Source organism: Camelina sativa, chromosome 15, assembly GCF_000633955.1.
Source record: "Camelina sativa cultivar DH55 chromosome 15, Cs, whole genome shotgun sequence".
NCBI lineage: Eukaryota > Viridiplantae > Streptophyta > Magnoliopsida > Brassicales > Brassicaceae > Camelina > Camelina sativa.
Genome location: NC_025699.1, coordinates 9,243,270 through 9,255,620, shown reverse-complemented (window position 1 = coordinate 9,255,620; position 12,351 = coordinate 9,243,270). Strand labels below are relative to the sequence as shown.

Below are 12,351 nucleotides of genomic sequence, written 5' to 3'. Positions count from 1 at the left end.
AGTCCACTTCCCACGATTTAATTTGGGCTCTAAACAATTTACCCATCTCTCTCGACACTGAGTCGCAGTACGTCCAGGAACAAACTGAGAAATCTTATGCCAGTTTTGAGATCCGAAGAGTGTCACAGCTACTTTCACACGTTTGTCTTCCTCTAAGCTCCATCTTCCTTTTCTTGTAGGGCGAAGGGACTTTTTCCATCTGCGAATAGAGAGGAAGGAAATCAGATAAACCATTTAAACATGCATCTGAATGCATAAACAAACACATTCTAAAATCCTAGAAAAATGTCATCAATGGGTGTATATTGAGGTTATGATAAAATCCCACATCGGCTAAACATGGACTTGATGGGTGGTTTATAAAACCCTATAGACTTTTTTTTTCCCTAACAAACTAGCTATTGAGACAATTGATCGGACTAAAATATATTAAATTCATATAATTTGGTAGATGGAGGGAAACGTACGAGGCTACCTCTTCTTAGACAAAATAGTCAAACATACTGCAGAATTTGATATCTATCTCATAAAGAAAGGAGTGAATGTAAAAGATAAAAACTGACCTATTTGAGCACTGAGGTCCAGTTCTTCCTTTTAATACATTTGCAACAGATTGCCAGTCGTTATCGCCAAATAACTTTACTGCAGCACGAAGTTGATCATCTTCCTCTGAAGTCCATTCTTTCTTCAATATGCTTGCATTCAAGCTTCTCTGATATCGAGCCAAACATTGAAATGGGGTCCTATTTGTCCCTAGTGATACCGCAATATCAAGCCAATCTGTAAAACCCTTTTCTTCTATAATTAGGAGTAGGTTTTTGTCCTCTGCTTCAGTCCACGGACCGTGGTTAATCAATGGATCTTCCGAGCTCATCCACCTACAATGAGGCAAGTTAAAAAACTGAAATCTCAAAATAAGAGACAGAGTGATGGTATATGAAATGTGCACTCATAGATATGATTAAAGGCTGATTTATCTTCAAAACCAGAGTTCAACTAGAGGAGGAACTTACCGAGCTTCACATTCTGCAGCAGAACGGTCTTTGATATCCAAGGAATCCCAATTAATTTTCGGAAGAAACTGCCTAATCATTTCTGGTGTTATCTCAAGATTTCGGATCGATTCATTGATGGCGTCTATATCATATGTAGATCCTTCCAAATCACTGTTAAGAAATTGCGGTCAGTCAAACTCTTTCAGAAAAATATAACGAAAAAACTTGAAACTAATTCTGCATCTGAAATTATCAAAGCAGCAGATTTAAGGGTACTAGGCACCAGAAGATGATAGCACTTTAAAAGAGGATGAGCAAGTAGTACCTGGACTGTTCAATAGCTTCATAAAGTAGTATCTTTTGAACTTCTTGTTTTAGACCTTTTGCAAGGTTTTTGTTCTCCTGAGTAGACCATTTTCTCCGTTCCACTGAAACTGGATATTTCTCTAGTGCCATCCTATAATCTGCAACACAAGGGTTTTCCGGTGGACCCAACAGCAACGGATATGTCTTTTTATCATTACCCTAACAAAAAAACATTGGAATTTAAGATAAGAAATTTTTTCCATCAGAGTCTAGAGAAAAAAAAGACTACAAAACAACAGCAGAGGCAGGAAGACAGATCAAAGTATTACCTCGGAGCTATCACAAGGCACAGATTTTCGTGTTGAGATTAACTCCACACGAGGATCTTTCCTCTGAACAAGTGCCAGTTTCGTTATTCTCTTGCAAGAAGCTTGAAAATCTTTTACTATTTTAACATTTTTCTTGTGTTTCTCGTTCTGCTCGATTGTTGCTTCAAGTACTTCCAATTTTCTTCTAAGAAATTTCTGATATGCCCTGTTCTTCCTGATTGCATCAACAAAGGCTTGTGCAGCTTCAGGGAAAGTTGAACTCTCTGGCATAAGAGATAACTGGCTTGTCTCCAGGTGGTCATGATGCTCAGCGGAAGTATTGAAAAGTACATCAACAGAACGGCCATCTTGTACATCCTCAGAATCTGGCACTGTGACAATCGATTTCCCGTGATCTGGAAAGCTTTCACAAGTATTAGATCTACTCAATATTTCGCGTGAAGGTTCATTATCCGAGTCATGTACCTGCTTTTTCTTCCCGGCAGAATCATTCATGAAATTTCCCTCCGGATCTGCAAAAGAATAGTAAGAAATGACCAATCATAAGCATATTTTCCAATAGAGGATAAAAAAGAAGACAAAGCAAGCCCACATTCTAACACACGAATTCATCATATCATCAATCAACAAACATAAGAACAGAGAGCTTCTAACTGATTCCATCAGGGACAATACATAGATGCAAAAAATACACTGTTCAACCTCAAGTAAATAATATGAAACCTCCGACACCTTTCTCACTGAGTGTACCTTCTATATAGAATCATACAAAGAAGCTTGAGAAGCAGAGTCTTCAGATAACCATAGAAGGAACATTTCCAGAAGTTAACACAGAAACAATAATCTAACGAAATCAGTAGCTATAACCCAAATAGAAACAAAGTAAAGACAAAACTTCACAATTGAGCTCACCAAAATTTGCATAAGCAGAGAATCGTCTACGAATAACACGAAGAGTTTCAAAGGCGCCATCTTCGTCATCGTCATCATCGTCGGATAAACCAATGGGAGGAATGGGCACATCCATAGACAATGCTAATTGGCTCGTAATACTACGAATCATCTCGAAATCATCTTCACTCTCCGAATCCGAGGGCAATGATAAACCCACGGGAGGACCACTACTCAATTCCGAATCCTTGGACGATGCGAATTGGCTATTAATGCTACGAAGCATCTCGAAATCGTCCTCGTTCTCCGAATCCGACGGCATCGTTTCACCACCGCCTCCATCAGCTTCAATTGAATTGGTTTTAGCAGCGAATTGATCGGAATTAGCGTCGGAGACCATACAGGCGCGTCTTATGTCCTCGAAGTCTTCAATGTCGTCTTCCTCGTCATCGTCATCATCGTCGTAAGCCTCGTATAGGCTATTCCGGTTCATAGCGTTACAGATTGAGAAAAGTGTCTATTAGGAAAGCGAAATCGAATCAAAAAATCGAAGAACTTGAGAAACGGCTCCGAGAGAAAAGGTTTTTATGTGTATGCCTCTGGGAGAAGAAGAACGAAGAAGATGAAAAGGTTTCTCATATAAGGGTTTTATTTATGTTAATATGGCGGCATCATAACAAACGGATCGGGTCGAGTTGGTTCGGATCGGATGTTGATTAGGTCGTAATCGTTTGGGACAATTGTGAAACCTTTGGGATATTAAACACGAAATTTTAATTCATTTAACAACCAAAACATATAGAACCGGATTATATTGTCTACCATTAACGGTTAAAGAGTCAAATCTCACAAAAGTGGCTTGGTTTTTGGTTCGGATATTTCCTACCGAATCAACCAAAACCAACATTAACCAGAACTGAAACTGAATTAAACTACACATAACATGGTCTTGTAGGTACTAAACTAGGCCATATATACCGATAAAGTATAGACATAAATACTAAAAGAAGGGACTCAGCAGAGCTTGGTGTCGAAGTTGAGAGTGATTCTCATGCTGAACAGCTCCTGACACAGAAGCTTAGCTCCATAAGGAACATAAACCCTTATTACATGGTCTGAGGATTCGCAGACTCTACAGTATGGTCCTCTGATCTTTCTTCCACTGCTTGGAGTCCTCTCGATCACATTCGCATATGTTTTACATTTCCTGCAGATGTGCATCTGAGAAGAGTCACTGAGGGTGAAGAGACGCTCGTGCAGATTAGCAGAAGCACCGTGAGCAATCAGGCAGTCTCTCTCCATTTCTCCAAACTTTATCCCGCCGAACCTCTTCCTGTCTGTAACTGGCTGCCTTGTGAGCGGGTGGACTGGTCCAGTGTTTCTGAATTTCACTTTATACTCTGACATGTGGACAAGTCGCTGGTAGAAAGTTGGTCCCATGAATATCAGAGAGCGCATCATCTCGCCTGATCTACCGTTGTAGACCCTTTCGTTTCCCCATCTTGAAAACCCAGCCCTAACCACAAATATTTACCATTGGCTTTTCAGTCTTACATAGATATTTTCCCATCATATATAAGTCATGCTCACTTCTAGTACTCCTAGGAAACAAAACAAACATCCACGATGACGAGTTTCAAGTAAGGTGCTCAAATCTAGTTTAGTGCCTATCATGTCAACTTTTAGAAATTTTGTAGCCAAAGTACCCCAAGTTCAAACATCTTCAACAAAGCAATATAATTAATAATTAGTTCTTGCCCTTAAAGTTCCAGTTGAACTCCCTAGGAACCAATGTCAATATATAAGAGCATATAATTCAATATTCCGTTTTACGAGCTAAAACCAAAAGTCAAAGTGTGAAGAACGTACCTGTGAAGCTGCTCTGTGATTTCAGTGATACTCGGAGTGGAGAAAGGAGTGGCATGACGTGTCAATTTAGTGTATGCGGCAGAGCTACCCTCCTTCTTTTGAATAGGACAAGCTATTCCTTTGGAGAGAGCAGCCTCCAAGAGTTGACCCGGTGTTTGCCTAGAAGGGAAAGCGTGCGGGTTTATCACAATATCAGGAACTATGCCTTGGATTGTGAAAGGAAAATTCTCTTGTTCCTCTAGATAGCCTAAAACACCCTTCTGGCCATGCATACTGGAAAACTTATCTCCAAGGCATGGAGAACGAACCTGCAAGATGTAAAAGCCAATCAATGATACATTTGAGTCATCATAGGAATGCATTCTCTGAAAGACAGCTCGATGCAGTATGATCTAGAACTTACCTGTCTCAGAGAAACTGCAGCAAAATTCTTTCCATCGTCATTAGATGATAATACCACTTTTTGCTCAAATCCTTTCTCAGTGTGCTTAAGCTTTATACTGTGATCGGCCCCAGAATCAGTGCATCTGCCAATGACAATATCGCCAGTACTCATGTTAGCACCAATGAAAGGAAACCCGTCATCATCAAGGCTGTCTACCCTGCCGATTTTGCTCTGTGTCTTTCCAAACTGAACAAGCTCATCCATCTTCTCCCTCTTCTCCGAGTCTTTGCTATCAACCTCTGATTTGTAGCTTCTAATCTGCTCTGAACGGAACATACCACGTTCCAATGAAGCCTTGTTCATCACAATGGAGTCCTCTTGGTTGTACCCAAGATGAACATTCACAGCAACAATTGCATTCTGGCCATTAAACAGCACTTCTTTTTAAAGACACTCTGACGCCAATGTCTTGAAAAGTGGCTTCTGGGGATAGTACAGCTGCTGGGACAGAGTACCGCAGCAGATGTTAGGGTTCGTTGATGAGAACCCAATGGCTTGTTGGCAATGCTTTTGAGACTGGTAAAGAACTCTTCTCCCATGATCGTGATTTGCAAATGGGACAATTGCACAGCTCACACCCAACAGGAATGACAGGTCCAGTTCGAAATGCGTGTAATTCTTTGGTTCCTTCAGAAGATGATTGATTCCCCATGCCGTATTACAGTCTTCTTCTTCAATTCGAGAATCCCTTGGCCAAGAAGATGGTCAAAAGGATATTGCGTTGGTTTGTCTTGCTTCAACTTGTGGAGATTTTCCACAACCAATAGAGGTCGGAGTAGTCTGCCAGCGTCCGTGAAGATTCTCACCTCATTGTCATCTTTATCTCGCTTGATTTCCATCTGCAAAGAATGTTGTGATGCATATATTTATTAATGATATAAGACACAGATACATTTCTGAAATAGAAAACATCTAAAGCAAATACCAAGCAGCACAAGAATATCGAAATAACGCAAGACATTTGCTGAAACAGAAGATACCTGACGAAGGAAATCATTTTGGCGCCGCACTCTTTTTAACTCAGCGACAAAGGATTCAGAATTGTTACATAATCCTACCCAATCTCCATTGAGAAGAACTTTTTGTTTGCCACACAATGGTGTGCTAGTATCATCCATCAGCTCTTCCATTCCACAATCGAAGAACTTCTCCACCACATGTTCCAAAACTTGAGTGCTAACAAGTCCTAGAAGAGACATGTTCTTCACAAGGCCACAGTTTTCGCCATCTGGAGTTGACAAAAAGCATACTCTGCCCCAGTGAGAAGGATGCCTGTGGCCAAGGGACAAAAAAACAAGAAAGACAGTATCAGGAAAAGTTCAACAGATAAATTGGCTAAGGGACAAAGAAACAAGAAAGACAAAATCAGATTTTCTTAATAGCAATATCATCGGATTTCCAGTATCATCTATACAAGATCAGTATTATACACAGATGGGACTCTCCAGAAACAGTGGTGGCGACATTATATAGTAGATTAAATAAGTTAGTACGAATATCTTGAAAACATTCTGAAGACAATGTAAAAATCACTTACGAATATCTAGCATCTCCAACCTTTGCCGGTATAGAGAACTTGCTGCCGCGTTCTCCTCAGATCAATCAGAGTCTGCAATGGATTCGCACGACCCAGGTTAGCTACATCACCTGAAACCCTTTCCATCTTCCTGAAAGGGTGAGACCATGCTCCAGTGGAGAAGGCTCTATTAAGCCCATTTGTCATTATGGAAGCATCCAAATAATGCTCAATAGGCTTCAAATCACCCTCGCCTGCAAGGTGTTTCTGCATGGCCTTGGTCATGCTTCTTCTGGCATGTGTCAAATGCACCCTTATCTCCCTCTCCAACAGTTCTCCAGCGAGTTCAATTCGCTTGTTCCTGAAATTGTCCCTGTTTTCACATTTTCTTTTCCCAGAATATGCGCTCAGAAGGCTTTTCACCATATAGCCAAGGAATCGGGCTTTTTTCTTCAAACCTTAGAGGCCTGGAAACAGATATAGGCGGAGGCAGTAATCCACACTTTCAGCAGGAGGGAATTTGGTGCTTTTAATCTGTTCTTCAACATATGCTAGCACTCTGTTCCCATGGCGAAAACCTTCACAAACTGCATCAGCTTCATGGACAAAACCAATGAGACTATTGGTAATGCTTGCATCATTTCCATCAAAAGCAATTAGATCCATCGTTTCTTTGTCTGACAAAACACCCAGCGCAAAGAAGAGGAGCCAGACTGGAATCTCAGTCGACAAGAAGTACACTGTCAGTACTTTCTCCTTTCTCCTATAGTCTTATGATTTCTGATTCTCCGCGAGGCGCACAATAAATCTATTCCTTTTAGTTTCAGACCTGAAGGAGACTGTCCACGGTGAATTGGAAATCCACAGTCTCTTTGTGCACATATGTTCTTGAGTTATAAACACCTGCAAAACAAAATATAATCTCGTTAGAAAATATTTCTATTAATCTATGCACTAAGATAGTTCAAAATAGAAATCCTATGATAGCGAATATGCAAAGACATCCCAAACTGGTTAAACTCACCTTCTCAGCCCCCTTGATCACAAAATATCCACCCTGATCAAATCCACACTCCCCCTTTTTGCAGTTGTCCTTTCCTTTCTTGCTAGTTTTGCAAAGTACAGATTTCACCATGACAGGTATACTACCAATGAGAATGTCCTGCTTTTTGACATCTAGAACCTTCTTCTCGACATATTCATCTTGTCCCGTCTTGAATTTGTCACTTTTAACAACGGTTTTTGTGAACACCTAGTCAATTTATAAGGTGAAGAGGCAGTTAGACAATAAACTAACCCGCAATGAGAATAAGATACATGGACAGAAACAACAGAAACAACATCAAAAGTCTGTCAGTATAAGAATCATTACAAACAATCACGAAACACTCAATTAACGCACAGTGAGGGAATGGAGAAGAACTAAACAACTAAAAAGCGTGAGATGTTTTTCTTTCTATTTCAAACCAGGTGTTGTTTCACACTCGACTACAAAGTGATATTTAGCTGGCCTTTGTGAGTTATCATCAAAAGTCTGACGGTATAAGAGTCATTGCATACAAGCATGAAACACTCAATTAAAGCACAGTGAGGGAATGAAGAAGAACTAAAAAACGTAAGATGTTTTTCTTCTATATTTCAAACCAGGTGTTGTTTCACACTCGACTACCAAGTGATATTTAACTGGCCTTTCTGAGTTTTCAAGCAAGGGGAATCAATCATCAAAAAAAGACAAGCTTACTTCAATTCAGACAAAAATTAAGTTAGTTATGTTACCTCAACTTGGACATTTACTTTCATCCTTGCATAGTATGTCATGTTCTGAAGCCTGGCATGCCATGGGAAAAAATCAAGCTCCTTGTCATCCGAAAAGAACGTGGGCTTCTCCAAGGAGACTTTACCGAATTTCACAGTTGCGTATCTCCAACCAGTTTCTTTCTTATTAGCTGGTTCAAAAGACGGTTCCACGAGCATCTCCCCAAAGGATTCAAACACGTTCTGAAGCCCGTGTTCAATAAAGAAGTTGTCGGAGTTGAGCTGATGACTTATGAGTCCATACTTGTCAAAAAAGGATGTTGCAGCTTGTTTGCAGAACCTCTGGAGAGAACTTTCACCAATCTTAGAGAGATTGATCTGCCCAGCAGCCTCGATCTCGTCAATATCCATCTCATTAATGTCCATCTCTCTGGTATACCTCAACACACACTGTACGAACAAAGGAACCAAAAACCCCAAACACAGACAGATTAAATGATTAATCAAGTCGTGAAAAAAAAAAATCATGAACCACGAAAATGCATGTTGTGATCTATAATGAATACAGCTAACTAACACATGATACAACCACAAATTTCAACCCTTAGAACCGAATTATTCTCCAAAACAAAGGAAACCTAAAGCATATTCTCAGGAATTTTTTCAAAAGCTCAAAAGCAGAATCAAAGCGTAATACCTAAATCGGGTACCTGAAATTGCTTAAGCTGGCACGAAAACGGAGTAAAACGGCGGTGTCGGAGGAACAGAGAGTAAACGTCGCCGGAAAATCGTTGAAGATGCGGAGAGATTCGCCGAAGAAGACGAAGAGAGTACTAAAACCCTTAGCCTCAGTGCTTTAAGCGAAGCCAGTCAAGACCGAGTGTGATGAATTAGAGAGAGTATCGCTTGTTTTAAAATGACGGCTATGTCCTTTAAGTTTGTTCTCGCGTTGGTCTCCATTTAAAGGGTAATTCCTTCAATTTGAATAAGAACTCTTGTTTATTTTTTTTTAACAATTTTGAATAAGAACTCTATGCTGCAACTTTAGAAATTTGTATGTCCTCCAAATGCGTTACGTTCTATATGTGGATATGAACAAGAATGCAGAACGCAAATCTATTACTACTTAAAAACTTTTTATTGCCGTAGAAAATAAGAGTTACAAGGTACAATTCACTCCGTTCAAAATAAACAAAGCAACTGTTATTTATTCAACGATCTATCTCCATCCCTTAAAATCTAAAACCATCCATGGGCACATTGAGATCATTTGTTGTTTCGTTTCAGAAGTTTCCTAAACCATCGAGCAGACATCTTGGGGTACCTCTTCAAGGTTTTGTAATCAACATAGACGATCCCAAACCTATATATAATAAATGAAAAAAAAATATATTATAACTTGTTAATTCTAAATATCATTTATTGGTATCGATTTTTTGACTAGCTTACCTTGAAGTGTATCCTGATAACCATTCGAAATTATCAAGCAAAGACCACGCAAAATATCCAACCACATTGGCTCCATCATCCGTGGCCTTCTTAAGATTGGTTAAGTAATCTCTATAATACTTGATTCTCGTCGTGTCATGTAGTCCTTGAGCTAGAGTCACGTTTCCCGGATCATCCATACCTAATATAAATGTTCAACGTACCAGTTATAAAAACTCTTAACATCTCTATTAATCTCAGAAAAAAATTAACAAAACAAAAAGAATTTAATTGAAATATTTTGTTTCTCTAGTACCATTTTCAGAGAGAATCATAGTTGGGTTGCCGTAGCGTTCCTTTATATACATCAAGGCCTTGTACATTCCCCATGGTACGTTGTATAACCATGTCGAGTGAGCCTATAATATAAATCGTTTAATTCATAATTTGAGACACTTGTATATTGATTAGCCATAAAAAACGAGTTTATCTCACCCTTGGACCAATTGGCTTCCCCAACTTAGCAACTGCAAGTGGATAAAATATCTATTTGTCAAAATCATATAATACTCATGACTTTCACGATCAAAATCTAAAGATTAATTGTAAACAAAATCCAAAATCTATATATTCGTAGTGAATGCTCCAAAAACTTACAGCCAAACTCTACGTTCCAATCTTGTTGATAACCCAAATCCTTAGGTTTGGTGGTAGGATGTGGTTCGGACATGTAATAAGTCGTGTATTGGTTTATTCCCACGTAATCTATGGAACCTTTCACCATTTTCACTTCTTTAGCTGTGAATTTTGGAAGCCTATCTTTCACAATGTTCTGCATTGTCTTTGGATACTCTCCATATACTAATGGGTGAATAAACCTTTCAACATTACCCGAAAACAAAATATATCCCTATAAGCTCACCAAATTTGATGGTAAAATATGATTTTTCTATATGTAAAAAAAAAATAGTTTGAACATTTTACCATCCGATATGGAAGTCTCTTGCTCTTTGAGCTGCATAATTATCTGCTTTACTTCTAGTAAGCGGCTCGTACCAAACGAAATCTAAAAGTATCCCAATTCTTCCCTTTTGTTTAGCCTGCAGGCTCATACCAAAAGAGTCATATAAGTTTATTTCATCATATCACATCAAGAAAACATATAAGAAGTTATTTGTTTACTTGATAATATTTGCGGTATCTCTGGACTGCTGCTGCATGGGCCAAGATAAGGTGATGAGTAACAATGTATGGCTCCGTCGCGGAGTTTCCTTCAGTGCAATTTCCAAATGCTTTAGAGCATCTACCCGGAGCAAAAATGCCGTTATCATAACCTAAAGCAGCTACAACACGCGGCTCATTAAACGTCATCCAATTCTTCACTCTGTCTCCAAATGTCTTGAAACAAAACTCTGCGTAATCCGCAAAATCATTCCTGCAAATTTTGCATCATCAAGTTTGTAACTTTTGTGGGATTTGTAAATGAGACTGATCGAAAATGAGTATATATTTAGATATAAAGGTTGGTGCTTACAGTACTTGTCTACCAAGCAAGCCTTTATACTTCTTTTCCAAAGCCAATGGAAGATCGTAGTGGTACAAATTTGCATAAGGTGTGATCCCTAATTTAGTGTTACATTAGATATGTTATACTTTATTTTACAATCAAATCAGTTTTATACGAAACGTTATGATGATTTTAATACCTTTTTGAACCAAGTAATCGATCAATCTATTGTAATAAGCAACTCCTTTCCAGTTGACTTTACCGCTCCCCTCTGCACTCATAAGCTTTGAAGTCACTATTATACTAATCTTAATCAAAAACCATATATGATTTTTTACTTATATTTAATAATACCAGGGAATATTCTGGACCATGAAATTGAAAATCTGTAAGCATCGAAGTTGAGTTTCTTCATCAAATCCACATCTTCCTAAAATGTAATTAAATCAGAATGTATAATGAAGTATATATGTATGATTCTTAAGGATTAGTAGTTTAGTGTACCTTGTAACGGTGATACTGGTCCACTGTTATCTCAGCCGTGGCATTCTTGGCGATAGTCCCTGTTTTGATAATTTTTAATAGTGTTGAGAAAATATGATTAATCAAGAAACCTTTCATGATTAACAGTTCAAAGTGTAAATTACCAGGAATCTTGACGAAGGCGTCCCAGATGCTTGGGCCACGACCATCCTGATGAGTCTCGCCTTCAACCTGATAAGCTGAGGTGGCGGTTCCGAACAAGAATCCTTTTGGAAAACTCTTTCTACTGAGACCTCCGGTGTCCAATTTGATGTTTTGTATGGACGGAGAGGATTCGCCGGAGGTGAGAGAAGAGAGGAGGAGGAGAATGAGGAAGATAGGCCATGGATGTGAGATAAGGTGTCTCATTGTGAGTGAGTTTTGAGTTGACTGTTTGGTTTGGGTGTCTTAAGGATATTTATAGGCTTTTTTAATTAAGCATCTGTTCATGATGTGATAAGATGAACAAATGGCTGGGACTAGTCACCATTTAGATAAAAAAAAAGAATATAATCCGATTTAACAATATGTTTCTAAAACATTTTAATAATTATCTAAATGTCTAGTCAGTGAAATAAAAATGAGATTTGTTACCACAGAGATATTATTTCTATATGATTTTCGTTACAAAAATAGATTTGTTACCAAATTATAAATTTAAAGTTATGGATGTTGATCCATTCGGGATTTACTGCCACTATTAGATGAATTTGTTTCATGCAACATATAATTTATGCATTGTTTTATCATATATCAAACTTTTTAAATGTATGAACCTTTATGAACTT

General features: G+C 38.6%; 2 protein-coding genes and 1 pseudogene across 4 annotated transcripts in view; all 3 read right to left on the bottom strand.

Moving 5' to 3' along the window:
• The window catches only part of LOC104746172 (myb-like protein L), a 4,283-nt gene extending 1,084 nt beyond the window's left edge, over nucleotides 1-3,199 (bottom strand). Inside the window, exons 1-7 of one of the 3 annotated variants that reach the window (XM_019237243.1) lie at nucleotides 2,543-2,651; nucleotides 2,381-2,421; nucleotides 1,631-2,142; nucleotides 1,321-1,520; nucleotides 1,014-1,166; nucleotides 564-878; nucleotides 151-199 (exon numbers count right to left, since the gene is read on the bottom strand). In XM_019237243.1, coding sequence (XP_019092788.1) covers nucleotides 151-199; nucleotides 564-878; nucleotides 1,014-1,166; nucleotides 1,321-1,520; nucleotides 1,631-2,125 — 1,212 coding nt within the window. In that variant the 5' untranslated portion in view covers nucleotides 2,126-2,142; nucleotides 2,381-2,421; nucleotides 2,543-2,651. Of the gene's footprint in view, nucleotides 1-150; nucleotides 200-563; nucleotides 879-1,013; nucleotides 1,167-1,320; nucleotides 1,521-1,630; nucleotides 2,143-2,380; nucleotides 2,511-2,542 lie in introns of those variants that run through there. The other 2 variants (XM_010467586.2, XM_019237242.1) reach the window with 2 other exon arrangements.
• LOC104746171 lies at nucleotides 3,332-9,017 on the bottom strand (annotated as a pseudogene).
• Nucleotides 9,226-11,974, bottom strand: LOC109124589 (beta-glucosidase 44). The gene is made up of 12 exons (XM_010467580.2): nucleotides 11,689-11,974; nucleotides 11,546-11,604; nucleotides 11,396-11,471; nucleotides 11,241-11,312; nucleotides 11,069-11,156; nucleotides 10,717-10,969; nucleotides 10,519-10,634; nucleotides 10,192-10,412; nucleotides 10,030-10,061; nucleotides 9,851-9,953; nucleotides 9,556-9,736; nucleotides 9,226-9,469 (listed from the first exon to the last, which is right to left on the bottom strand). Exons 1-12 carry the CDS (start codon nucleotides 11,930-11,932, stop codon nucleotides 9,373-9,375), a joined length of 1,542 nt encoding a protein of 513 aa, XP_010465882.1. The 5' UTR covers nucleotides 11,933-11,974; the 3' UTR covers nucleotides 9,226-9,372.